The sequence below is a fragment of the Brienomyrus brachyistius genome, chromosome 21 (assembly GCF_023856365.1).
Source record: "Brienomyrus brachyistius isolate T26 chromosome 21, BBRACH_0.4, whole genome shotgun sequence".
Classification (NCBI taxonomy): domain Eukaryota; kingdom Metazoa; phylum Chordata; class Actinopteri; order Osteoglossiformes; family Mormyridae; genus Brienomyrus; species Brienomyrus brachyistius.
In genome coordinates this window covers 4,220,333-4,247,968 of record NC_064553.1, presented here as the reverse complement: position 1 = coordinate 4,247,968, position 27,636 = coordinate 4,220,333, and the positions used below count along the sequence as shown (strand labels likewise).

The following is a 27,636-nucleotide window of genomic DNA, read 5'->3' as shown; positions in this document are numbered from 1 at the left end:
ATAGTCAATTCTACCTCTTTTTTTTTTTTTTTACCATGCTCTCCTTGCCCCCCCCCCGGCCCGCCCCCATGAAGAGGACCATTCACCTGTCGCCCACTCACCTGCTTGTACTCGGACTCTCTTCCAACCAGAACCTGGAGGATGTAGCTGACCGGATCTCCCCTCATGGGCAGTACCGTTTCCCAGGAGACCTCGCATGCGTTTCCATCCAGCTGGACCACTCTGGGAGCTGGCAGTGGGGACAGTCAGAGTCACTGCAGTTACGTCATCAACAAACTGGGGGGGGGAGGTCAAGCGTGGGGGTCCCCATACCTTTGAGTCCCGGCGGCACGGACTTGGTGGTGCTGAAGGTGTAGACCTCGGAGAAAGGGCCCTCCCCTGCCTCGCTCAGCGCCTGTATCCGGAAGCTGTAGCTGCTGGACTCCGTCAGCCTCTGGACCTTGTAGGTGTGACTGGGCCCCCGGTAGATGGTCGTGAACCTGAAAGGAGAGCGGCAGGCTTGGGAGGTGGGGGGGCATCACGGTGGGGTTTGGGTTACAGCAGAGCATCAGGCACAGCAGTCTGCTGACCCTAACCCGAGATTTCACAGGAGAGCACCAGAGCCATTACCAGTGCGGACAACTGGCACCAGTAAAAGTCGTTTACCAGGAGGTGCAGTGACAGTATGTTACTGTCAACAGATACACGCATGAGGAGAAATATCATCAACTTTGGTTGTAGAGCAAATAAAAAATGCGATAAATAGAATATAGATATAGAGACATATAAACATGATAAATATATGACAGAAATGCCAAACAGTGCAAGCGATCGCCCTCGCGCCACGTCCCCCAGCGCGGGCATTTCCTGCGTCATCGTCGATGCCTTTCATCGATCTCCTGCGGTGGCCAAACTGCGGAAATGGCCAGATTACCCTCGCAAAATAAAATAAAATAAATTTAAAATCACGAGTTATTCTGAAATCAAATGAACAAAAGAATAGGGGACTCAGGGGGGGGGGGGGGGGCTGGCTCGGTCTCGCAAACCCAGTACTGTGCTCCCGGCTTGGAACCGGGACCCGACGGTGTGTGGTACCACGGACCCCATCAAGTCTACAGAAAGCAGAACATGGAGCTATGGTCATCGATTCATGCCTTTATCTCCCTTATCTGGTTAACTGCAGAAATACATCACAAAACACACAGACCGCAAACGGTAAATTAAAACGCATTTCTTTCCCAAATCATTTAACTTCGTTCCGTGTGACGCGTCAACTCCCCCCCCTCCGCCGACGACACAAACGAGATGTGTTGCCGTGGGAACGCGGAAAGATTTCAATGCTTCAGAGCGACGCCCCTTGCAACCGTAATAAATCTTGCGGTGGCAAGAGCTCTCCTGAGCCACAAAGGTTTGATAACGGTAAATAAATAGCACGCAGAGACCGGGGATCGATGCCGACGGCCCGGCTCTGCCGTCTGCATCAGGGACGTGGGAGGTGACTCTCATCTCCTCCTGCAGTTTGTTTTTGTTTTTAAAACGAGACTCTGGAGATCAGCGAGGAGGCGAGTCCAGTCCCCCGCGCCGGGCAGTAGCCAGCCCCGCAGGAAGCGGCCCGTGTTATTTTGGTTTTATTTTTCGAGGGCGTGACCCTCGTCTGCTTCTGATATCCCCTCCCGACCCGCCTGCCTGGGTTGCCTGGGAAACGGCGCAAACAACAAGACGAGCAGAGTCCGGGTTTTACTTGAGAGACGTAGTTCTGGAGGAAAACCGGAAACCTGAAGGGAGTGTAAGCCAGGCCTCCGATGCCTCTGACACAGGATCACTCCACAGGTCACTGCAGTGAACCCGCCCCCCCCCCCCCCCCCCCCACCCCACCCCACCGAAGGAAAGCTAATTAGCAGAGTCATTGATGTAATCTGGCTTCCAGGAGATTCTGCATCCGCTACACTGACAGATTGCTATAGAAGACGGCGGGGGGGTCGGACGCGATCACACTGCTAAAAACAAACCAAATGAGCACGTCCGCATCTCGGTTCCTCTCAGGGAGCCCATGACGATGCTCCTCAGGTCGGCCTAGAGAAGACGCACGTGGTGAGGCCTGATGGAAGGTCAGACTGCGGCCCGGTTCAAACAGGAATGGAAAAGCTGGTGCTTGTATGTCTCAAAAGTTCGTTTTAAACTTCAGCAAACTTTAAACTCTGTACATTTTTATGTTAACAAAAGCACCAGGAAAATATGGCCGCAACTAGTTAAACATCCTTTAAGGACATTATGGACAAACGGCAAGAGATATCCCACCATCAACAGGGAAGTGGTCGTGAGCCAAACACCTTCTGTAGCCCCCTCGGGGATGAATCCCTACCGTCTGTTCTTGTCCTCCATCTGCAGGGCGAAGGCCGTGTCGTCATTGTTGTTAAGGGTCCGTGCCCCGCCGTTCTCCCCCCATTTCAGCTTGAGGCTCTGAGGTCCGGTGGCAGAGCACTCCAAGCGGGGGGGCGCTGGGGGCAGGGGCCGGGTCCGGGCTTGGAGAGGGGCGCAGAAGGAGCTGGCGCCGATCTCGTTCACAGCCTGTATCCGCAGGCTGGAGTGCGTGGGGGGGGGGGGGGGGGGGGCAAAGGACAGACTGTTACCATGGTAACACTGTAAGACCTTAAGTGTTAAGTGGTATGCACAGAACCGAAAACATTGGCCAGCTTCTGAAGTTGTAGCACCTGGGGAGGACCTCAGGGAGGACGTGAGCGAAACAGAACCAGAACCACGGACCGGACACCTTCGTCGGCTCCAGTTATGTCTCCCGTCTCTGATCGCATGTCGCTGCAGTGTAATTTGACCGCGATGAATGCAAATAGGCCCGTCACCGTTTCCCGGGCGACATGAGACTAAAACGGCCAAATGCTGATGGATGGTCATTCTGATGAGCCAGGAGAGTAGTTAACGACGGTATTGGCGGAGTAGGGTCTGAGGGCTTCCTCTAAGCGGGTTTATATTCCGCACAGCATAGTCTGACCCCCCCCCCCCCCAAGTCTACAGGTCCAACTGCAGAGATGGCTTGATAATGCCATAAAATCACCTTCGGTTCGGACGCTGTATCTATGATCGGATGGTCGCTGGTTCAATTCCCAGGGTCAGCAGCTTGACTCGTACCCCCCCCCCCCCCCACTTGCTGCAGGGACCGCCCATTAAAAGAGCCCATTAAACTAATAAAATTTTCCTTCTCGCCCCTTTCACGCTTGCTGAGAGGGAGCGACTTTTCTGTCTCTCCGCACCGAAACTCCTTCCGGGTCTCTCAACAGCGCATGATGAGCGCAGCACCCCCCGATGACTGTGGGGAGCGGTGCGTATTTGTAAGCGCGAAGGAACTCCACCTACACCAGCAGCACAGCGAACCGTGAAATTCGACAGGAGGCCGTGTGTCCACACCAGCTCAAATCTCTTTTTCGTTTTTTTTTTTTCTTCCTGAAGCACACATGCTGCCGTGTTTTTTACCCTTTCTGCGGTACCCCCGACACAGCCACTTAATTACCCTCCGGTGATGGCGGTCCCTGACTGGGTGGTTCCCCCCCACCGTCGTGCAGCAGCGAGGCGTTGCAGGCAAACCCGAAATTTGTGACAGGGGCCCGGCAACCCCGATGACTCACCGCCGTGTCAGAGGTTCACGTTTCCGGACCTGCACTAAATTTCCCTGGTGCGCCGTCTTGTTTCTGACACCGTGAGGTGTCAGATCGCCACCCGCCTTCTCGACCCAGTCCCAGCTTGTGAAGGATAGAAACAGGGAAGGGTATCCTAGCTAACCACTACTGCCGTTAACTGCCTGTCTATGCTTTCTAAAGGTAATTGCAAGTAATTGCTAAAGCAATTGGACTGTGCACACAGTTCACAATAGCTCCAAACGAATTACAAAAGAGAGGCATTTCCCTAAGGCAGGAGGCTGGAAGGGGGCATTTATAGTTTCTCCTGCGAAGTGCCTTGGGGTGATGGGGTAGATGTACAGCATGGGGTAGATTTATAGCATTGGGTAGATGTACAGCATGGGGTAGATTTATAGCGTTGGGTAGATGTACAGCATGGGGTAGATTTATAGCGTTGGGTAGATGTACAGCATGGGGTAGATTTATAGCGTTGGGTAGATGTACAGCAGCCCCAACAGCAGTGATGAACAGATCCTCCACAGGTTGGACCAGTCATAGCATGGCCTCAATCCTGCCATACTCCAATGTTTCATAAGGCAGGGGAAATGCTAAGCACTCGCATAAAAGTAGGACTGTGATTAAGCGCCCCACCCACAAAGTGACACATTCTAGTCATTACCGGAACCTTAACAGCTTCCCAGTGATTTCCCGCTCGATCCTCTGAAACACACTGTTTTAAGGCTTGTATCCTGTACAACAGAAAATGCCAATCCCCACCACCACCCCTGATCCTGATCTAGCATTTTTTACAGATTTTTCACCTCGCAGTCGGTCCGACGGCCCCTTAAATACCAATGCAGAGAGGTTCTTTAATTCCTGTTCACCGTAACCACACTCAATAATCCCCATGAACTAATTACGGCATTATGGCCCACACAATAGTGGAGAATAAAGTGTGATTGGTGACAGACCTGCTGAATATAAATCATCAAACCACGGCCGTTGAAAGCTGACGTCTCGTAAAACGCACGTAAAAATCAGATAGCTTGAGTGGGCTGATTCACATTCATCTGACATACGGGTTTGGTTGCCGTTTTGATACAAAAGTACCAAAAATATGCAGGAGATGGAAAAAAAAAAATGTTGTGGGTCCTGAATGCATTTTTAAGGAAATGTTAATAATGTCCTTAAAATGCAATACAAACACTACAGCACATGCCCCAGTGCGCAAATCACATTTCCCTGACAAATTTAATCGAGTGGGAGCTGCTTCCTGCATCTGAATGAATAAAAAACAGCTTTTGTTAAATGTGAGTGAGCTTTATTGTTATTTAAAATCCATCTTTGTCACTCCCTGCTGCCGAGTCCGACTCAGGAAGGAGAGTCCAATAAAGAAAACGCTGAACCCAAACGGACGACGACGTTCATTCATTCATTCATTCATTCCACCCTCTCGATAGCATTTGGTTGGCACGGCAGAGAACCCGTTGGTTGACTTCACCACGGTAGAAGTTTATGTGACACTAACGTGGAGGGCGACCTCACCACAAATTCAGCAGAGCTCACCGCGCTGCGGACAGATGGCGCTGGATGGGAAAACGGTCAACGTCTGATGCCAATACGGACATTTCTGGATACGCCGCATTATTGACCGGACAGCTGGTCAAATCAACGAAGTAGGATGAGTATCCATCTCAGTTTGCCGTTCGATCCATATTGCTGTCAAGTTAAATATAACCCAGCTACCTTTTAGCAATCCGCTAACCCCCTCTCCCAGTTGTGGTCACCCTGTTCATACCAGTTTCCCGCAGCCCTACCCTTTACCGCGTTCTGCCACACAAGCGTGGTGGTTCGTTTTAATGAGTTGTGCCCCCATCTCCTGCCCCCTGCAGCCTGGAGGCTGCAAATGCTCCCCATCTTAATTCACTCCCTCCCCCATTAACCAGCACCATCTCCTTCCATGATAATCGTCCACGTCACATTTCCTGCCACAGGACAGACTACATCGTTATAAAATATCGTCTGTCAAACATTTCATTAGGGATAATGACTTTTTCTTTGCCTTTGGGGAACAGACACAAGCGTCTAGTCGTGGAATGTAAAGAGCAGTTTGAAACCCATCGTTACTGGCTTGTCTGAATCAAAATAGTAATTTATTTTTTTAAAAAAAGTTTTCAGAAGCTGTTCAAAGGTGAAAGGGAACCTAAAAGACATTTTAAACTTAAGTTTAAGATTAAAAATTAGACCATGGAAAACCGATGGACCATTTTTAGTCGCTGACGGAGGAGAGTCTCGAACCCGGGCCTCGCCCCACCTGTAGGCACTGTCTGGCTGCAGCCCGTCGATGGTGTAGCAGGTAGCCGGCTCCACGGTGATGAGGCGGTCCTCCAGCGCAATGATGTAGGACGTGATCGCCGCTCCATTGCTGCACGGCTCCTGCCACTTGACGGCGAGGCAGTGCGACGGCGAGAAGAGCTGCCCGTCCAGGCGGTCCGGCTCCACCAGGCAGAAGACGGAGACGGCATCGGGTGCCGAGGCTGGGGTGTGACAGCTCACCGTCTCGCTATAGGGGCCTGCTCCCGCCTGATTGGCCGCCTGTAGACGGGAAACAGAAACAGACTTGAAGCGCCCTGCATTCCCCCGGGGAGCCTGTGTGTGTGCGTGCGCGCGCCCTGCATTCTCCCAAAGGTGTGTGTGCTCACTGCATTCTCCCAAAGGTGTGTGTGCTCACTGCATTCTCCTTGGGACTCTATTGAGAGCAGTCAGTGTTCAGACACACAGCCTGATGAACCCCCTTCTCTCAGCAACCCATCCTAAATCACCGCCTTCTTTCTGCCACTAAAACACCCGTAATGCAGCACGGCAGCATCTTAGAGGAGCAGAAAGTATCTGACTGTGCTGTACTGTGGTATCTGGGTCTTCCTGCAAGTTACAAGATCCGTGGTTGACTACCTGTGAGCTACAGGGGCTGTTTTTAATTATATGTAAGTTAAAGTGGCTGTAATTAATTACCTGTAATGGCAGTTGTAATTGTTTGCCTGTAAGCTACAGAAGCTGTAACCGATTACCTGTAAGCTACAGAAGCTGTAACCGATTACCTGTAGCCTGCACCAGTACTGCGAGGCGGCCGTCAGGTTGGATATTTCACACTGGGTGTCGGTACCGCAGTACGCCAGCTCAAAGACACCCTCCTCACGACTCCACTCTAGCCGGTACTCGGAGATGTCGACGCCGAGGTTTTCGGGGCTCTGCTGGGGACAGCAGACGCGAAAGGCCACTGGATGACACCTCAGGAACAGTGATACAGTGACAGTACCGCGGTCACACCGCTCATATTCGCACTGGTGACACTGCGACAGTGATGCGCCTGCTATCTGCTGCGGCGGCCAATGAAAAATCAACAATTTACACAAAAATCATAATGACAGGCTGCTGAAACAATGGAGGGCAGACAAGATGTTGGCCCCCTCCTGGGGGGCGTTTTGTAAATTCACTGCAAAATCCTTGGAGTTTTTCAAAAAACCTTGTGTCGTTATTAGCGAGATGAGAAGATGCCAGACGTTTCCACGTTCTGCTTAATAGTGAGAGTCGGTAAGCTACAATGTCAGACGAAGGCTACCGGCGGGACACTAACAGGGCGGCGGGCGCAGGACCGGGGAGTCCGCAGGCCGTAATGTAATCATACAGCTGTAAAATTCACTCACTGGCGGCCGCTTGTTGATGAATGGAACCTGAGGGCTGCAGGCCGACAACGGATTTCAAGCCCTTAAGAGACCGTCGTGTTGGCAAAACAGCAGGCGGCCATTAATTCCGCATCTCAGAAAAATGCCTTTAATTAGGCCAGTCTTGGCCAGCAGACTCGCTCGCTTTCTGTAAGCTATGAGACGGACACATTCATCTTGACCTACAGACTTTAACAAAAAAATGGTGTATAATGACCTGCGTGATACGAGCACAGAGATCTGCTGATGTAAACGAACGAGACACCTACATATGGGAACACGACCAGGAGGAGGAGAAGTGCCGTTTATTGTTTTTATGTTTATCAAGTTTACTAGTCCTGAACAGGGCATGTTTCCCTCCCACTTACCTCCCAACTGGCCAGAATGCAAGAGCTGGACCTGACTGTCAGTAAGGGCGCCCCACACTGGCCTGGAGGACCTGCAGCAGTGGTCACCTCCGTTGGATCCGAATAAGCGCCAAACTGCAGGGGAGGAATGTTAGCCGGAATTAGCATTCCTGAAACAAAAGTAAAAATTGTTTCCGGTGCCGACGATCCTAATTTAGCGTATGCGACTTCTTTAAATGTGTTTAAATTCGACGTCTGTTGTTTAATCGAACACACAAAAGTACAGCACCACACAGGCTAATTTAGAGTTACATTAAATCAGTCTGAAACGGCTCTATCCTCCTATTCTTTGCCAGATGTTCACACACAGAAGGAAACCGTCTCTGAAAACTAAATGCCGTTTCCTCTCTGTTCGGAAAAATTGAGATTGCATTTGCGTTTCCATAAAGAAGAAACGCTTCGGGCTACGTCGGCATAATCCGGAAATATTGAATATAGTGATCCGTTCTAATCCACGTTTGAACACCCTAACCAACCGTGACATACGTGTTACACCAGAGCTCGGCTGGGTTCATAAACCTGCCCAGGAGTGAGTGAAATACGTTTGGGAAAACCAGCCGGGGGGAAGAACCCGGGTTTTTGGCTCCAACGGGAATAGCCCACCCCGGCTTCGTTGGTGGCGCAGACGCGGAAGCTGTAGGTGGCGCCGGGAAGCAGGCTGGCCACTGTGCACTCCAGGTCGGGCCCGTGGTACACCTCCGCCGGCTTGGCGTCTGCCGTGCTCATCTCCAGGCTGAACTCCGTCACTTCGCATTCGGAGGAAGGGCAGTCTGAGGACGACAGAGACAACGGGATGTAACTGAGCCAAGACCCTCAGGCAAAGTCCTAGACAGCCGGGTGCTAGGGGGCGCTATGCCGGAGGCCCTCATGGCGCTGATTAGCATCACCTGACACCGTAGCGGTAAAGCAGCGATTAACGCTATTCAGCTCTCTACCACCAGGGGGCAGTAACAACGGAACTCAATCTGAATGAACAATCTGAATTAAAAACAGGACTGAGACACACAACATTCAGAGTCAAATGTAATAACTCTGCGAGACACACTTTTTTTTGTTCATGGAACATAAAATGGTTTCTTTCAAAGTTGTTTTTTTCCGGAGCTCTGTGAAGAACAGGCTGTGCCGTCCACAGGAACGACAGCAATATACGTCTGACAAGGATCCTTCGGCTGAAAATGCCGGAAATAGAAGCAGCGAGACAGGCGCTCCCAGGAAGCCCCCCCCCCCCCCCCCCCAGCTGAGCCTCCTGATGCCGGCTGTGCTTTTAAACCACCGATTACTGGTTGCAGGTGAGTGCCGAATTCTGGGCCGAACGTAATTGGGTTGGATCATTCGGATCGCTGTCCGTCACGATTCCCCCACTGCATGACCTGGATGCATGAGCCACTGGGGGGGGGTTAACTTAGCGTTCAAGCCAACATCATCCATCCACCCACGCATATATCTATCCATCCATTGCAGGGCTGCGTTATGCGGGAGCCCCTTCTGGAAAGTGCCAAGCACAAGGTGTCGATACTACCCTGGGCAAGGTGCCAGTTTGTCAGAGGGCAATCGCTCACAGAGCCACACAATAAGGGCGATTCAGACACTCCAGTGCAGGAGGAACCCGTACAAACACAGGATAACACAGAACTGCGACACTGTGCAAAAACGCAGTGCGACAAGACAAGGTACTTACCCCACTGCAGCTGAACCTCTTTGTGCTTGGCTTTACCCACAATCCTAGGGGGCTTGCAGGGATTCGGAGCCACGCTTAGAGTCCGGAGCAGCAGGCTGTCTGAGCACTGCAGGTTTCCACATCACACAAAGTCAGTGAATTAATGCTTTCATACCACTTAGGTTATTTTTCAAGTTAGTTGATTTTCCTTACATTTAAACCTGGAAGCTATATTTCTTAAGCTAATCATGCGAAAATGTTCCATTCATGGGGTGAAGGAGGGCCTGAAACTGTAGCTTTTTGCCCTGGGGCCGTACCTGGCTGTGCCCCTCCCGTGCTGATGCTGCAGAGTCTCAGTCTGTACAAAGTGCCTGGTTTCAAGTGATCGCAGTCACACTCTGTGGCAGGGCCACTGTACGCCACCTCCCACTGGCAAGCTGCGGAGATGGCAGAGAGGGACAGAGAGTCGCCTTAAAAAGTGCATTCCGCGTCCGTCGAGTCGTCCGGTAATCAGTGATCGCGGGGGATCGACAGATCACGGGGTCCGACTGGGAAGAAAACCAACTAACAGATGGATTGTTACTGGAGATGCGGTGAGCCGTGTGGGGCTGCGCGTATCAAATACACGTCAATACGAGGACTAATTGCCACCAGAATGGCATCTTTCCCCAGGCCATCGGCCTCCTGGGTAAAGAACCATAAGAAGCTCCCTGGCCCTTAAAAGTGTATTTGCTAACATCCTTCCCCTCCTTTGACCAATAGGGATGCAGTATGCAGTAAACGTTTATTTGAACGCCATCATTTCTACCCTCATTTTCTTTACTGTTATTTTTTTTTGTCGTGAGTGTATGTTCGCTTGTGCACTTCCTGCCACCACCTGCACCAGACAAACTTCATGTAGTCCACGTGAATCAGGATGAAAGGGCGCGAGAGAATGATCCTTGCGCAGAACGCACAGCGATTCAGGAAAGCAGAAAAGCAAACAGTCTAATACCGTCAGAGTTTCCTTCCGAAATTTCCAAGAGGTATGTCAAGATCTCCGATCCGCCGTTGTCTTGCGGAGGGTCTGCAACAGATAAACAAGGGTTTGAGATGCGTCAGGAACAATGGTACGCGACCCCACACCCACCCGGTGGTGCTGTCACAGTTTTCCATCCTGAAAGGCCTGATTTAGCATCTTCCTGCTCACATCTTCATCGTTTGGGAATGCATGCCAAATTATACATTTTTGGATTGCATAGATAAATAGCTAACTGGGGCGGCTAATATAAATTAAACAAGCAAGCAAACAAAGGAATAATAACAATAATATCAATATCGGAAGTAAGAGTAGAAGGTGCCATCCGGCCCCCCGTACCCCACTTGACGCAGAAGCCGTATGGTGTGACGGCGCCCTTCACGCCCGGCCTGGAGGGGGCGCCGGGCTTGTCGGGACTCGTGTGGCAAACCAGGACCTCACTGGGGCTACTCCTGCCCTCCACGTTGGAGGCTATGAGCTGGACGGCCAGGGAGAAAGAAAGAGGGTTTACAAGAGGATAAGCCAAAACAAGGGATTTTAAACGAAAGTGTGTGTGTTGGGGCAGGTCTTGGGAGCATGAAAAGCGGCGGTTTTTACGTATAACCTCACCTTTATTATCCCCTTAAACCCAAAGCCCGAGGGGAGCCTAAAGTGTCCCAGCCACACAGGGTAAATACGACTGCAGGAAAACTAGAGGTAAAACAAACGCTTGTGTTCTTATTTAAAGCTAAAGGTCACTGTCTGAACGCCTTTAAGGGATGATCTGACTCAATGTTTAATCTCGTTTCTGCCCGCGCTCCTTACAGACTTGACCATCGAGCGAGATCAAATCAGTCCAAACACTATGCAAATGTACATATTCCATACTTTGCATTTTCCTGTAACGAGAGTTTGTGTATGTACATACGAGGAACACGCGCGTGTTTGTCTATGCATTTTTTTTCTTTGTAGGTTTTACAAATTTATATTTTGCGATTTTTAACTGCACAATATAGCTCAATTCAATTCATTAGCATGGTGATTGCGTTGTCTCAAAGAGCTCTACATCATCCCTGTGAGCAAGCCAGAAGTGACGAGGGAGAACTTCCTAGCTGGAAGAAACCTTGTAGACCTTTAACAGAGATGGAGAAAACTCCTGACAAACCTGAACTTTGGTTTCTATTACCAAATAGCTCAAAGTTCTTACAGTATTTTTTCCAACATTCTCCGCACTGACCTGCACTCCTGCATGTTTCTTACGTTTATCAACCACACATGCGCATTGTATACATCAGCCATACTATCTTAACCATGTGTTTCTCAATCTGATCCACAAACCCCCCCCCCCCCACCTCGCCCGCGACAGTCCACATTTTTGTTCCCTACTGGGAGCTGGGAGGCAGAGGTGGAAAGTTCAGGTTCAGAGAGTACAAATGCAGACCAAGAGTTTGTTTCAAACAACCGGTTGAGTATAAAGAGTCGCAGTCACAGAGGACTCAACTGGTTGGCTGGAACAAAATCTTGGGCTGGATTTGTCCTCTCTGAACCAGAACTATCCACCTCTTCTGGGAGGGAGCAAAAACGTGGACCATCTAGGGGGTCCCTGAGGACGGGGAAACACTGATTGTATGTGAGTCACTGATAACCAGTGACAAAGTCACTGTCTGTGGGAAGACAGCTGGCCAACAAACCTGATTCTGATCAAGCCATGAAATGAAGACTGCCCTGCTCCTCTGATGGGCTTCGATCTCACACCCTAAGGCACCGGCGGTCCGTTTGGGCTCACCCTGAACTTATACTGCGTGCTCCTCTTCAGTCCGTCTACAGTACATGTCAAGTTTTCTCCAGTGTACTTTGGATGAAATTCTGTTCCCTGCAAGAAACAAGCAGTTACCGGCTTTGGTCAAACCGGGAAGATGGCGGTCAAACGGACAGTACGAACAGGGTTATCGAAAGTCTAGGGGGGGGGTATCGAAAGTCTAGGGGGGGGGGGAAGGGGGGATAACATCGGGCTTATTGCAGGTCATAGGAATACAGCAATGTCAGAAATACTTCAGAAAGCCCAGTTTCTACTGGAGAATGGGAATAGTGTAAGTGCTGGTCAGTACCAAAGTTGGCACATTAAGTATTCATGGGGGCTCTGCAGGGGGGCGGGGTTTCCGAAGGTCTCACATTGTTCTCCTCCTGGATCTCCAGCGTGTAGGTGACCACCTCTTCAGCCGTGCAGCCATCGGGTCGGGCCCACTCCAGTGTTATCCAGGTGGTTCCGGCCCGGACAAGCCGCGGGGCCTGGGGCAGCTGGGGGAGGGTGCCCGTGGTGTGGAAGACCACCTCGGTGCTGAAATCGCTGTGGTGGTGGGGGGTGGGGCGAGGGGGGGTCATGTGACAACTCTGTATATGGCAGCCACCCGCTCAGAGGTCAGAAAAGGGCGGCTGGATGTAGACAGTAAGTTAAAAAGATTTAAAAGCTTAAACCATGCAAACACACACACACACACACACACACACACACACACACACAAACGAGTGAAAGATGCATGGCAAGAGTAAAACTTGAACTTTAATTGAAGCCCCCGTTGGAGTATTTCACTACGCCTGCCAATTTTAGCGTGAAACACTCCGTTAAGCGCCAGACTGGATTTGCGCCTTTTATGAGTCTTGGATGAAGCTCAGCACCATCCCATTCGTCGCCTTCGGCTTTTCTATTTTTTTTTATTTTAATTTACACAGCCTGTAAAAGGTTAGGCCACGAGGGGGGGAGGGGGGGGGCACTCAATTATCTGAAGTTACGCCCACGTGCCGCTGGTTGTTCTTATTTATGTTCCCACACTGGTTTACTGTGACGCTGAGGCTCCCTGCCAGTGTGGTGCGGGGGGGAGGAATCACACGCCTGCCGTTATGGACGCGGGCGGTGCTCAGCCGACCCGTCGGCACCCCCTCCAGGCATCTACGGCAAAAATAAACACCAAACCCCTTTTCCCATAAGCAAACAGTGCCAAAACTTTTGTCTGTCCAGCGTGGAGGGGGATTATACCGATAGGAGGGGGGGTCTGTCTAGGGTTAGATATTCGGCATGAAAACGAGAGCTGGAGGACAGAGACACGAGAACGCGTGACAGGTGCCCGGAGACACACGACCGAACGGCTGTTAAATGGGCGCTTCCTTTCCCACAATTCCCTGGGGCTACCCTTACCTGACGCCGATGTCGTTCTGAGCCGCGACCCGGAAGGTGTACGCCAAGGCCGGACACAACCTCGTCAGCTTGTGATGCCTTTGGCTGCCAAAATAACATTCTCTGAAGATGTTGTTCTTCTTTCCCTGGACAGACAACGGGGAGGGGAAGGGGGTGGGGGTCACCATGGCGACATGATGATGTCACTGAGGAAGAATAGACACTCCCCACTTTTATACCCCTAGACCCCCAGTTCCTGGGCAAAAAAGGGGACAACAATGCAAACCAAGCCGTGTCAGATGAAAATGTATTTGAGATGTCGGGGTGGTTGGGGAGCCCCACTGCCCCCATTTTCACCAGCTGGGGGGGGGGGGGGGGGTGGCCTGGTGCCGCCGCTGCTAGCTTGTTGTCTAAGGCTCATTTCATGCATTTGAATGCAAAAAGAAACCCCATAAAACATTGGGAATCCATTAAAGAAAAGAACAAACAGAGAGCATAAATGAATAAATATCAGAGCTGAAAGCTAAGCCGCATTTAAATGGAAGTTTAATTAAAAAAAAAAAAAAAAGAAGATACCAAAATTAATTGTTAGGTTTTCATTTCAAAAACGAGATGATGAGGTAAAAGGCGCACAGTCAGCAGTGTAACTGCTCGACCGCATCACTCTGGAAATCAGAAGCAGCGTGTTAGTTTAATGTGTCAGGATCCAAGAGGGGAAAATGCGAGAGAAGGCCGGGGGGGAGGCAGGGAGGGGGGGGTACCTCATCCCATTCCAACAGGTAGCTGGTAATTTTGGATCCGTTGTCAGCCGGGGCCTGCAAACGGAAGTGGGACATACCGTCAGAATGATCACACAGCACCTGATGCGATGGGCGCGGTCTCTCCTTTCTAAACGGGCGGGTCTCTCCTTTCTAAACGGGCGGGTCTCTCCTTTCTAAACGGGCGGGTCTCTCCTTTCTAAACGGGCGAGTCTCTCCTTTTAATCCAAACGTCAGACATGGTGTGAAATCCCAAACAGCCGCCCCACATTAAGGTCGACCTTAGTACGGTCGAGGTAGCAGTTTGCTGGTTTTTACCACAAATGAAAGGTTCTTGGTTCTAGCGTTCAGTCTGGGTGATGATGCATGGGGGAGGTGGGGGTATCATCAGCAGCCTTACCTTCCACTGCAACGTGAGGCTGCTCTTGGTTCTGTGGGACAGTTTGGGGGGGAGGGGGGCGTCTGGAAAGCTGTTGAGGGTGCTGAAGACCGCCGGCTCAGAGCAGGAGCCCCTCACAGTGTTGCACACGGCGATCACTCTGCAACACAAGGGCGTACAAGTGGAACACATGCATGTTACATGGTGGGGCCAGTGTGCCGATGACCTCTGGGATCGCTTGCTTTGGTCTGCCATTAACCTCAGAGCATCGCTTCCAAGGCCCGCATTACTAACTCCACCCTGCGGATACCCCTAAGGGGATGAGCGAGGATCAAATGATACATGCATGTGCCGTTTCACTCTTACCTCACATGATAGTCTGTTGCTGGTCTCAGATCCGTCAGGTTACATGATCTTTCATCCCCACTGGGATAAGAAGAGGAGCACGATTGAAGCACGTTTGTAAAACGAGGCGGTCCGTTCAGGGGGCGGGGCCAGGTCACACGACTCACCTGTAGATGACGCGGTACTTCCCGTCGCGGCCCTTGTCGGACAGCGACACCTCGTAGCTGCAGGAGTACGGCAGGCCATTGCTGGTCCGGTCCCGGTTCAGAAAGCCCGCCGGCGGGGCCCAGGTCAGTCGGGCCGAACGTGCCTGGATGTTTGTCACCTTTGCATGTGGAAAATGAACAATGTTAATCATTTCGCCATCTAGAATGGTTAGCTAGACACTGCAGCACCTTACGGCCATTTCCGCCAACAGGATACCAAAGTAGCTTCCCGCCTGGGATTAAAACCCATAACGTTCTGGTCATAAGCCCGGTTCCATACCACGTCACTCCCTTTTAAAGGCACTTTTTGCATAATGCCAATATTTGTGGGAAACTTGTTCCTGATTTAGAAAATCAATACAGATTTACGTCTAACTTCAGGAGTAATACAATAGTATTGCAATGAACTACATTCAAAATAAAATTACACCTGGCCTGTAATGATTTCATCCAGACACTCAATATGTCACAAATAATAAAATGCATTCAATTTCTCTGGCTGAATGGTCCCAGTGGGGAGGCGGGGGGCACATAAGTGCGGCAGCAATAATCACCAGTCATTTCCTATCCAGGATGATTAAGCCGATTGGCCAATGATGGCAGATGCTGAATGTTGCTGGTTAATTATTAGGAGTATAATAGAGGAACAGGGACCCCCAGGAGGAATGTGGGGTCCTGATTCGGAGGAAGATTCATAAACTGGTTGCCAGATCATGGCTGCTATTCTGATGACTGCTCCGCAAGTGCTGTGGTACTGCGGACTCCGGACATCGCTCTGGAAGCATTAGTGTGGGAGGGGCGGGCAGAAGACGAGGGGGCTGCAATTTCATTTCCTCATACCAAATGTAATTGGAAATGAAGCTGGGGGGATTGGGGGGGGTGGGTGGTATCTTGAGTTAGTCCACTGTCAAAGCCCATACAGTAACTCGCGGGGGGGGGGGGGGGATTTCTGTAAGACGACAAGCTGAATCGGCCCTGGAGGGGTCCGGATGGCAGATGGACGGAGCCTCAAGGCATGCAGAGAAGACGGGCTGACAGGCTTGTATCAGACGGCGTTTCCTCACTCCGCTGGGCGGACGACGCGCTTAACAGCAAACGGGTCTCATTTGCCTAAGTAACCGGGCGAGGGCTGGTCGACACAGCGGATACATCCCCCATCCATCCTGCTTACGTTCCGTTTGTTTAGCGAAGGTTTTTTTTTTTTTTTTTTTTTTTTATCAAAAGCAGTGACTCACACGACACCGAGCTGCAGAGCCTCCTAAGGACTCAAGGAGGCTGCTATTTAAAGATGACGCGAGGCTGCCATCATGTGGCCGCCGGTGGAATTTCTACCGTTTTACACACCAAAGAATATCACAAACATCAATAACTTCCTGCAAATATAAAGAATAGAAGATAAACCGTCCGCCGCGACCGTAATAAGTGGCGGTATGAACCTCACTATTAAAGCACTGAGTAACAGCTAATGGACCACAGTAATCTAGGAACACTATCCGGTTGAGTGAAGACATTTATTGTAACATACTTTGGTCATTGGACATTAATTTTTATTTTGTTTTTTCACTGACCTGTGGCTTTTCGATTCCTGAAAGCACGTCCTGAACCCTTTTAGCCTCTGAATCATGATCTGTAAAGAGGGAAAAAAAAGGTGTAATGACTGTTGGGGTCCAGCAGAGGGTGCTCTGTAACCTGTTAACAAATCAACTAAACGAGCAGCTACAGGTGGACACAAGACCATAGGGATGATTACGGACAGTGATGTGCGACTGTCACCAATGCAATAACTTTCAAGAACGCAAAAATGTGGAAAGAGTGGAAAATAAAAGTACAGCAACGATGACGACATGCTATTTTTCATTCCACGCGAGCACACCGGGTAAAAATAGCACATTATACGCAGATTCAAGGCCAGATGATAGATTGCTGTGTCTGCTACGACCAATGAGACGTTACCTAATTACGCATTCATGCACCCCCTGTCTTACTGGTAACCAGCACCAAACCTGACTTCATTTTTTCCCTTGGCCAGCTTCCGTGGCGACTCATTCCCCGATAAAACGGAAAAACTACTGAACGCTCCGAGGGGAAAGACCGGCAAAGCGGGATACCCAGGCGGAGCAGACGGAGACAAGGCAGGAGCCAAATAATAGATATCAAGAAGTTTCAAGCTGGAGAAGACAAGGAGGGGCTGTACTTCGGTCATATTTCACAAAAAAAAAAATTCCTGGTAGTTGTATTTCACATAGAAAATCTTCCTTGAATCTTGCATTTAACTATTTGTGTGTAAGGTACTGAAGTACTAAACAATCATTTCTGACAAGCGCTGGAAGGTGGGCGAAAATGGGCGGGGAAGTTCAACACGTGCCCCGCCCCCTCGATGATGCGGGGGAGTGGGCGGGGCTGGCCCTCTGTGTACACACCTGAACTGTTCAGTCAGCACAGTAACCAAAATGCTCCCCCGTCTGAGATTTAAAAGGGGCGGGGGACGGAGGGTGCGCGTTTTCTACTAGGAGCTGTTTATGTCGTTAAGGCTGATGGCCGCGCTGCGGCACTGAGCGCTGCCTGACCGCTGTAAATCGCGAGGAAGTCCGCCGGCGCCGAGCGGCTGCAAAATCATCTCTTCGGGATAAGTAGCGGGTGCGAGGCCCACACCGACTTCAAGGCTACCGAGTTGCATCGGCGCGCGCCGGCAACCATCTGCACGGCTGCTTTGGTGGTGGGAGGGGGGGCGTAGCGGTGAGAGGAGGTAATGGAGACTGGGGGCTTAGTGATGTCTGGGGGGCTTGAATCATGGCTGCGATGAAGTCAGAGGCCTCCAACTGACCTGCGACAGATTAAAACTTTCCCCGAATACTTTAGGGGCTGTGGCAACGGCTTAATGGGGGGGGGGGGAAATACTGTCATGAGACGTATGCGGGGGGGGGGGGGGGGCAGACTGCCAACACTCATAAACGCTTCATTGCCTCCATCCGCAAGAAAAAAAAAAAAAGTTCTCCATCAACAATAATACGGTGCAAATAAAAACACCTGAGGAATTCCTGGTCAGAGCTGAGACCGAGCTATAAATTACACGGAAAAGGAAGCTGTGAAGGGACCCATGACGGACCCCCTTCAAAATGGAAAAGCCATAGCGGAGCGGCGCAGCGCTTGTGCCCGACTGCTGCCCTCTGGTGGCCAGCGGCAGTCAACGCGGCGGCCGAGCCTCCCCAAAGCCAGTGCCACAGCGCGATCATGCGGAGGGGAAATCTGAGCCGGACCCTCCGGATTCCCAGTCGACCTGCACTGACGCAATCCTCCCACTGAGCCCCGTTCGCCAAAGCCTGGCGCCCAGTAGGGAAGAGGAATAACAGGCGCAAAAATAGACCCACGCCTGGCTACGTCCACTCAGCACCCCCCCCACTCCCCAAAACCCCCAGCCATGTGTCTTTCAGGCTGCCTCCAGGCTTTGACTCTGGCAGGCGCCGTTTGCCAAAAGAGCAGAACCTCCTCCATCGTTCCCATGCGTGGAGGCGTTGGGGAATATAAGAAGTACATGAAGACTGGGACCGTAACTCTGACTGGCCCGATTGTTGCAAACTGACAACTTGGAGAGCAGACTTGCGTTTGTAAAGTGATGTGCCCCCCCCCCCCCAATGTTTATCTGGCCACTCTATTGCTCTTGTCCCCCCCTCCCTCCTTTTTCTCCTTCTATTCTGTCTCTCAGGAAAGTGAAGCGTCTGCGTCTAATTACGGTTTGAGGTCACGGGGAGAGGAGGATGGAAAGAGAACGCATAATGAGAAAGAGGAATGAAGAAAGAGAAAAAGCGAGGAAAAGGGTAGAGAGGAAGTGGGCCAAAAGGGGGCAATGGGTAGTAGGGGGGCGTGGGGGGGGCGTGGGGGCAGCGTCTGAAGACACGGACGCGTGAAGAAGCAGCAGCATTCTGGCGAGACAGTAGTTGGTAGAAGCAGAAAGGGGGATGTTTACTGTTCAAACAGGCACTTCATTCCAGGCGCCTGACATCAGCAGCGGCAGCTGGGCTTGGAGGGAAACTCTCTGGGAGGTTTTTAGCCCCCCCCAACCCACAAGGCACTGGAGGCTGTGCTGACCCAGCAGCTCCCCCTGCTGTTGGTGGTGGACAACATGCATCCACCATCCCAACAACCAAAACACAAAACAAATGTGTACAGGTGGGTGAGTTTCCATACATGTGCCGCGCTGCCTTTGAGGACAGCGCTCTGATCTCCATCCCGAGACGTCCTGTTAGCGAGTAGGAAAGTGGATCACTAAGCCTCCGCTGTGGTCAAGACGGCCCAGAACGTTTCAAAGAATAGCCCTACCCCCTCCTGCCCAGCTCTTCTGTAGTCAGCTATAGCTCCAGCTGGCTCTTCCACTCATATCATACTGCAGCATCTGTCAGAGATTCAGCACTGAGTAGATTCATACCCCCCCCTACACACACACACACACACAGTCGAGGAGATGGCAAACACTGCGGGGGGTACGAGTGTCACACCCAAAGAATGCAACTTTTTTGTCAGAATTCATTTTTGTAAAGAACTCTCATGAAAATCCTGTCGACTGCACCAGGGGGCCTGAAAGTGGCCTCCATCGTGGGGCAAAAAAAAAAACAAAGTGTGTGTTTCCCAGACAGAGGAGGGCACCCCCCCCCCACACCGCTAAGCATGTCAGAGACGGCAGCATGCTCCGGAGGCAGCACGCTGGACGCTCGTGCAGGAAAAACAAACCAGCGGGGGGAGTCCGGAGAGATGCAGATGTTCTCCTCTCAGGGAGGGGTCACTGTTTCCCCACACAGCCCCTGACAGCTGGCCGTGGCCACATCCCAAGGCGATACGTGGACCCTGGGGGAGGTCGACATCAGCCATCAGGCGGACGACACGTTAATAACGCAACTGTTTTTGAGGGGGGGGGGAGCGTCGCCAGGAGATGCAAACGTGAGCCAAAGGGGTGGGGGTTGTTTATGTAGAATGAGTTGCCTCTAGCAACAGCTGATGGCAGCAAAAAAAAACAACCCCCACCCCTTTGAGAAAAAACAAAGTGGGGATCTTGAGGGGGCAGAAAAAACACACAAGCCTGGATGTAGCTGTCAAACGAACGCAGAAAAAAAATATATAGTAAAAACAAAACTATATATTAACGTGTCAGGAAACACCAGAGGAAAACTGCGATCCAACGACAACCTACTCGCACTAAAACACACGAGATGTGCTCATGGTTTTAAAAGGGAAAAAAAAAACCCACACACAAGCAACGCAAGCGACCAAGATCGGACTTCTGATTCCACTCAGCATCCCAGAGAACCGCTGTGTGTGAGTCTAAGGCCACCTGGGTCTCGGTATTCCGACGCGTGTGTGAATGTGGGGCCGCTTTAGCCGGTTGTCTTTCCAAGGGGCCCGACAGAAGGCGGCGTACATTATAAAATCATGCAGTTTCACGGCGTAACAAAACGTCCCACATTAGCTAATCGGAAAGAGGAATAGCGTGGCCGAAGGAAGAGGACACTCCGCAGGCAGACCCCAACTTCCAGAAGGTTCTCATCGCCACATAGCCAGAATTCCATCTGCTCAACAGCTGGTCACCCTAATCCTTCTCCCACAATGCCATCTCACCCCAGTCCATGAGAACCTAACACACAGAGGCCTCTATTCTTCACCGGTGCACTTTACACTGGCCAGAGGCACATGCCAACACCCCCCCCCCCCCCCCCACACACCCCACCCAAATTCCCTTCGCCTAGGGCAGGGCTGGTCTTCTATACTGTCTGAGAATGCCAGGAGCTGCCCGGTCGCTTGGTAACTGGCACAACGTTGCCAGACATACCAAGCCTTAAACAGGTTACCCAACGCGTCCCCTTCTTTCACATAGCGGTGCCAGGGGAAGGTCAGACAGGGGATTCTGGGTAATCTCATAAGCCCAATGTGCTCCTGATGTTTCGCTGGGGCTCAACCAAGGCGGATACTCATCTCACAAACATCAAAAACGTTGGGTGGGAATCAGCCACAGGACTGAAGATGCGGCATTACCAGGATGAAGTGGGCAAACGGCGGCAATGATAGGGACCTTGATACGCCTTCAGATGGGCACACAGGGCACCACAGACCTGCACTTTAATAACAGGGGTGCAGTAGTTGCTCATCAGTTAATACACCCATCCAAGAAACACACACCCACCCAACTCCCATCCGCAGACCTGTGGCCATTTCTCCACAGGCAAACTGCAGTAAACCAATCAGCAGGCCGCTCTATGATTTGTATAGAAGCAACATCTATTCTGTGAGGGTTAAAAAAAAAAGAAAAGGTTTCACATTATTTCCAGATGGCAAACGGTAATATTTCTATCGTCACGAATGTATGGAAAATACAGCTGAGTTAAAGTTGGAAAGATCCCATCCAAGAGGTCCCTTCCCATAACTTCCCAGAACCAGCTGTACTTGGACGGCTCCGCCAATACAAACACACACACACACACACACACTCCAGTGCAGTGTCTGGGCAAAAAGGCACCAACCATAGCCAGCCCACAGGTGAGCACAAACATCTCATCACCAAGGAGCCAGGGTCTTTCAAGCAGGCCTTCTGCAGAAGTCACGGACATCGCGAGGGCGTCAACGGCGCAGAGGGCAAAACGACAGCCCTCTGTGCTAAGGTTGTTCAATTCAGGCATCAGGGCGGCCTACCTTTTCAGAGGGACAGGACCCAGACTGCATCACTTCAAACAGGAAGTGACAGAACAAACATTCACTTGGCAGGGGGGCGGGGGACCCATATCTGCTGAGGAATAAGAACCAGAATCCCGTAGAATGGAAACATGTGGGATCATTCCATAATTCCAAACGGGCACTATCCACGGCCAGCCAAAGCCATTCGGTAATGATGTAGAGGGGCCAGATAGGAACCACCCAGCATGGCTCCTGTCTTGGGTGCTGATCTCACAGGGGTTCTCTAAGGTCGACACAACAAAAAGGACCCCCTCCCCCGTCTTTTTTCCTCTGCGCCTATCCTAGGAGCAGTTTGCCAGTTCTCCAGCAAAATCTTGGGGTCCTAACAGACCATGCGATGGCATTACCAGAACACAAAGGACCACCTCAGGCCTGCTGGAACAGCAGAGTACTTTACAAAGGGGTCCGTGGCGTGGGCAGCCCCGAGTGGACAACCCGACGGCTACATCCCTGGAATCCCAAGCTAAGGCATATTTCGAATCAAAAATGCAAGACTAAAACCAGCTGATGACATCATTAAAAACTTCTCCAAAATCACAGACACGGCTCACGGGCCATAAATTCATGAGATGAGACCGAACTGTGATACATTTGTCTTGGATTTCAGAGGTTACCTTACCAATGCGTTTCCATTATGTCATCCAATGCCGACACAATGTTTGTCAAAGGATCAGATAAATGCAGAGAGGAAAACTTATCCAAATCGTACAGCTGGTGTCCTGGTTTTCAAAGATTATGTCACTGCGACTGACAGAGCCAGACTTGCCCGCTCACGTCTCACAACAACACGGCCGGCGGCAAGACACAATGACCTTTGACCCCGGCACGGCTGCGATGGTAAAAGGTCTTTCGTGCAGCTTGAGAAAAATAATACACAAGGAGAGCGAGGTTATCTGTAAGCGGATGCGATTTTTCTAGCACGATGTGGCCACTGAAGTTGAGGAGGGGGGTGGGTCTAGAGAGAAAAATCTGTGCCGACGGAGGCCAGTGGCTTTTGAGGTGGTGGGGGTCACCGGGCACAAGGGCTACATTGTGGGCATGAGCAAAAAAAAAAAGTAGCAGAACTGGCACGTTTTAGCTTACGGGGATTTCCGTGGCAACTGTCTGCTGTTCCCACTCGCTCCTCTTCTCCGAGGAGGAAACAGGAGACGAGGGGTGGTGTGGGGGGGGGGGGGGGGGGGGGGCTACGGGGGCATCGAGTGCGAGGGGCGTGGTGTGATGCTCTCTGAGAACGCATCTCCCAAACATCCAGGAGAAACATCTCCAATACAGGACCACTTACCACCGACTTTCTTCTGCAAAGAGTCTGTCAGCAGCAAAAACCTACAGAGATCACATGACCAGAATAAAAGTGGATGGTTTTTATGGGTTTTCCATGGAAGCCTTCAACTCCAAAGACTGCATCACTGGATTTGAGAATAAACTCCTAATTAGAAAGCCCAGGTGTGCTTTTCAGACAATGACTCGGCTAAAAATCTGATTTAATGACAGGAATCCACAAGACGGGCTTTAATTACCACCACTGGAACCAGTAAGCCTGGAGTGGATCATTACCTGCAGAAAGTACAGAAGCCTGACTGCTTATTCATGGCACAACACCGACAGGCCCAGCAGAGCGTGCCCACTGACTGGGCAAGGCTGGCGCCCGTCTCCTTGCATATCCAATCGGTATCAAGCTGAGGGGTGGATTTAGTTGATAAAATGTGATTCTGATTGGTGGAATGGTGGACAGGTACCCAATGGGAAGATGGTATGTTAGTTAGTGGGTGTGGACAAAGGTTCCTCCGCATCTTGTACCGCCCCAGTACCTTGTGGATCCTGGTCAGTGGCTCTGGGGCTGCTCCTGGCACGACGGTCGGGCTTCTTGGCACCGGGGCTGCCTCCGCCTCCCACCCCTCCTCCGCCCACATGGCTCTTGCCGTTGTACACAGTGGCGCAACCGGCGTTGCTCTTGTACAGGAAGGAGGGGGGACTGTTGAGCCGGTTCTGGCGGTCCAGCTTGCCCTTTTTAGTCTGCGGCTTGTACTGCTCATCCCGCCCGATGTAGCTGGACATGCCGTACACTGGGATTATCTCTGTGTCGCAAAGAAAAGGGATTGGGGGAGGGGGGGGGGTCAGACATCCTGCCTGGTTGTGAACAGAACGATGACAACAATCATTCATACAAATGTTGAAGAAACCACCCGGAGCCATGAGATGACACACCCATCCCGTTCCTCCCTCGGCCAATTAAATCACATCTCCATAAGCCCAAAACCATTTAATTGGCCCAAGGGTGGATGTTATGGGATGTCGCTGCGCTGCCTTGGAGAGTCATTTGACGGCGAGGAAATGACCTCAACCCAGGGGACCACACTGCAAACTGCCATTAAACAACACTGATCCGAGCCTTCATTCTAGAGATGGCAAACAATGAGGTAATAGTGATGTAATGAGGGGGGTCGACTTGCATCATCGGACACGGGGGAAGGTGGCGCGTTTTGGGGCACGGGCCAGATGAACAGGCCCCCGGGACTGGAGCACAAGAGGCAGTACCCCAGGAGAGACTTACCTTCGCCGTAGATGGGGGGGAGGTGGTGCTGGTAGTACTGATGAGGCATGTCGCCAGGGCTGACCGGGGGGTAGAATGGTGAGTGGGAGTTGGGGATAAAGTGGGGGTGGGTCAGGTAGGGGGCCAGGTGATGGGTGGGAGATATGGCCGGCGTGTAGCTCGGGGGGTAGCATTCAGGGGACTGGGGGGTGACCACAACCCTGCGAACCCCAGTGTTGTCCTCCAGAACCTGCAGAAATTAAGGGGGGAAGAGGATCGAAACGATTATAAATCGTTTTTAGCCAATTTCACAGCATGCTGCTCCAAAACAATGACCCACTGTTCAAAGCTGAAGAATCACTATCACACATTTTCCTCAATAAAAACGCATCAGGAACTCCATGACAGCTGTACCCAAGAGGGAAAAAAAAACCCCATTGAACTGGATGAACTTGCAACCTTACATCTTCATCAAGCATTTCCATCTAAAAATGGCTACAAGACGACAAGCCTGTTTATCTAGAGCTGGAATCGTGTCCGGACTTGGTTGGTATTCGCCGGCTGAACTGAAATGCTCCGGCATGATACATTGTCCCTCAAATCCATCAGTCACCTATTTGGCTGACGACAGACCTACAGCATTCCAGCCCCCAAAGGATCTGACCTTCTGCCAGGGTCCTCATCTATCAGGACACACCATCCAGTGTCTGATAACAGGCATGTGTGACAGAAGGCCTCCAATTGGACCCATCGTCTTATAGATATGGAAGAACGTGCATTGTATTTATGCAGGACTGAAGGCTGCAGGCGTACACACTTAGGGCCTGAGGTCTTAGCTAGGCAGCCATCAGTGTGTGCCTCAAGATGCATGGATACAAGGCCGGACTTCATTGTAGGGGACAGATGTTCTGGAAAGGGGCCTCCATTGAGCCAAGCAGCACTTCCCGGCTGCTAGAGGTATGGAATTCAGTACGTTGAGGCAGTGTTCAGATGATTGTTTATTATCTTCTGCAACATCATCATCATCATCATCACCAGCAACAGGCCAACTAACTTCAAGGAAACAGGTAGTTTTGCCTGTTGACTTGTTGCAAGAGAGAGTGTCAAGAGCAAAACAGGACAGTGCATAGACTGCAGCCCATTAGAGATCTGACTAGAGTGACCCCCCCCCCCCCCCCCCCCCCGCAGGGCTCCAGCTCCCAGCAATCCCTTCGGGGCACAAAAGCTTGCGCAAGCATGGTGCTGTTTCCCGCTCGGCATTGGCACACTCGGCCCATTGGTTCCCAGCCCACTGAAAGGGCTTGCAGTGTACACACCGGAGGCCTTTGGGTTGGAAGAAAAGGAGGGGTGTGTGTGTGTGTGTGTGGAGGGGGTGTTTAGGGATTATATGACACGTCTATATTCATTTGTCTGTAAGAGTGTCAGCGCTGGGGGACAGGACCTCTGGGGCCCAGTTCCAGGAGGACTCTGTGACTGTCTACACAGAATTTAGGTTGTGGCAGCGTAGGCGTTGGAGGGAGAAAAACAGGACACGATGTATCACTGTTCGGAACGTTCTTAGCAACTGTCGGCTATCGTAAATGCCCACCATAGAAGATAATGAACCTGACTTTGACCAGAAGTTCTTAGCAAGCAGACAAGTGCGTTTCACTTCCAGTAAAGAGCACTGACAAAGTACACCTAATCAAAATGAACCCTTTATCATCACCCAAGCAACACCAATGCTCAAATGAATTGCCCCAATGGCGAAAATTACTTTGCAAGGAAATGACTTTTCCGTAGGTGTTTGCGGGATGATTGTTTGTTTAGTTGGTTAGTTGGGATGGCAACAGAAACACGCTTGTCATTTGGTGTTTTTCCTGAACATTGCCAACACCTGGAGAACCACTCTGTTATAACTCAGAAAGCCATTCCCAGACAGGACATTCTCGGGGAACCGTGATGACCTGAACGCCACAGTCCTGTGGCTGAACGACTCCTAAAGGGAGCTAATGTGTTACAGAATAGCTAGCTTATATTTCTTATGCTAATATACTAAATTGATGGAATATTGCAACTAAGAGAGACAAAGGGGGTTAAAGAAGGAGATCAGCTACTTTTTGGGAGGTTGTGGAAAGAATTTATATGGGCAAATGCTGAAGGAGCATACAAAGAATATTTATTTAAAAGGAGTACAGAGGAAGGCAGAACCTAACCCCAACTTACCTGGGAGATGTAACCAGGAGGTACGTGGATCGGGGGAATGGAACCGTTTGGTGACATCATCGGAACTTCGGCTGGCCCTGGGGGACAGAGAGCGCCAACCGTCAAACAATGAAACAGACTGTCTTCATTCCTTCTGGCCAGAGGAAACATTCCAGCTGTTGTCACCGTTTATTTTTACGGCGGTTCCTCGATGGGTCTCGTAGCCCCGAAAACTTGTCCGATTACGGCGAGGGAGCTGCCTACTGGGGCATTAAGAGAACCTCACAGCGCTTTGGAGGGAAGTAGGGTCATTTGCAAGAATGAATTTGATTTTCCTAGATGTCCCGTATCACACACCTGCCTTTGGTTTCCATATTACTGATGGGCGTCACCCAAGTTCCACGTGGTCCGGGTTCTCTGACACTCTGAGACTAACAGCTTTGCCCCATCACAGGTGAAGAATGCAACAGCACCATATTCACCGAAATGATGGCTTAAGGACAGCCCTTCAGAGCCAGGCTCAGGAAACGTCCTAGGCCTCCTCAGTCATAAAACAGCAAATGGAAGAATCTGGAAGTCTGGAAAAATAACTGGGATCCATCACACATCTGGCCATGAAGAATCGAACCCTCCTGACAGCGCCATCTACAGGTTTGAGGCTAATCGTATGCAAATTCCATGCATTCTTCTCACGCTTTGGCAATGGCAGCTGGGTGGAACCTGCTGGCCAGGAGCCTGATGGAGAGTTTGCAAAAAATATATACAAAACAAGGCTTATCACCCAAGCTTCAGCCACTCCTGCCACGGAAGGAGAGCAAAAGTTACTGTAAACAGGCGTCGCATCCCAGAATCCTTCACTTCTTTCTGCCAGAACCAGCCGCTCAGCCTGTTAAGTAAAAGAACTCCCCGGTGACTTTTTAAGCCCAGTTTAAAAGTTTTAATTCAGAACTTAAA

The 27,636-nt window shown here is 51.0% G+C and overlaps 1 protein-coding gene across 1 annotated transcript in view; it reads right to left on the bottom strand.

The window, feature by feature from the left end:
- Positions 1-26,853, bottom strand: part of fndc3ba (fibronectin type III domain containing 3Ba) — a 34,207-nt gene extending 7,354 nt beyond the window's left edge. Inside the window, 23 exon segments of the mRNA XM_048990091.1 lie at positions 102-229; positions 313-479; positions 2,342-2,560; positions 5,923-6,203; positions 6,707-6,856; positions 7,699-7,812; positions 8,341-8,507; positions 9,416-9,521; positions 9,712-9,723; positions 9,725-9,831; positions 10,389-10,460; positions 10,752-10,890; positions 12,178-12,264; positions 12,564-12,738; positions 13,585-13,709; positions 14,325-14,378; positions 14,722-14,860; positions 15,067-15,126; positions 15,213-15,370; positions 16,820-16,878; positions 23,777-24,043; positions 24,520-24,748; positions 26,704-26,853. Coding sequence (XP_048846048.1) covers positions 102-229; positions 313-479; positions 2,342-2,560; positions 5,923-6,203; positions 6,707-6,856; positions 7,699-7,812; positions 8,341-8,507; positions 9,416-9,521; positions 9,712-9,723; positions 9,725-9,831; positions 10,389-10,460; positions 10,752-10,890; positions 12,178-12,264; positions 12,564-12,738; positions 13,585-13,709; positions 14,325-14,378; positions 14,722-14,860; positions 15,067-15,126; positions 15,213-15,370; positions 16,820-16,878; positions 23,777-24,043; positions 24,520-24,748; positions 26,704-26,853 — 3,165 coding nt within the window.
- Between the last annotated feature and the right edge of the window lie 783 nt (positions 26,854-27,636).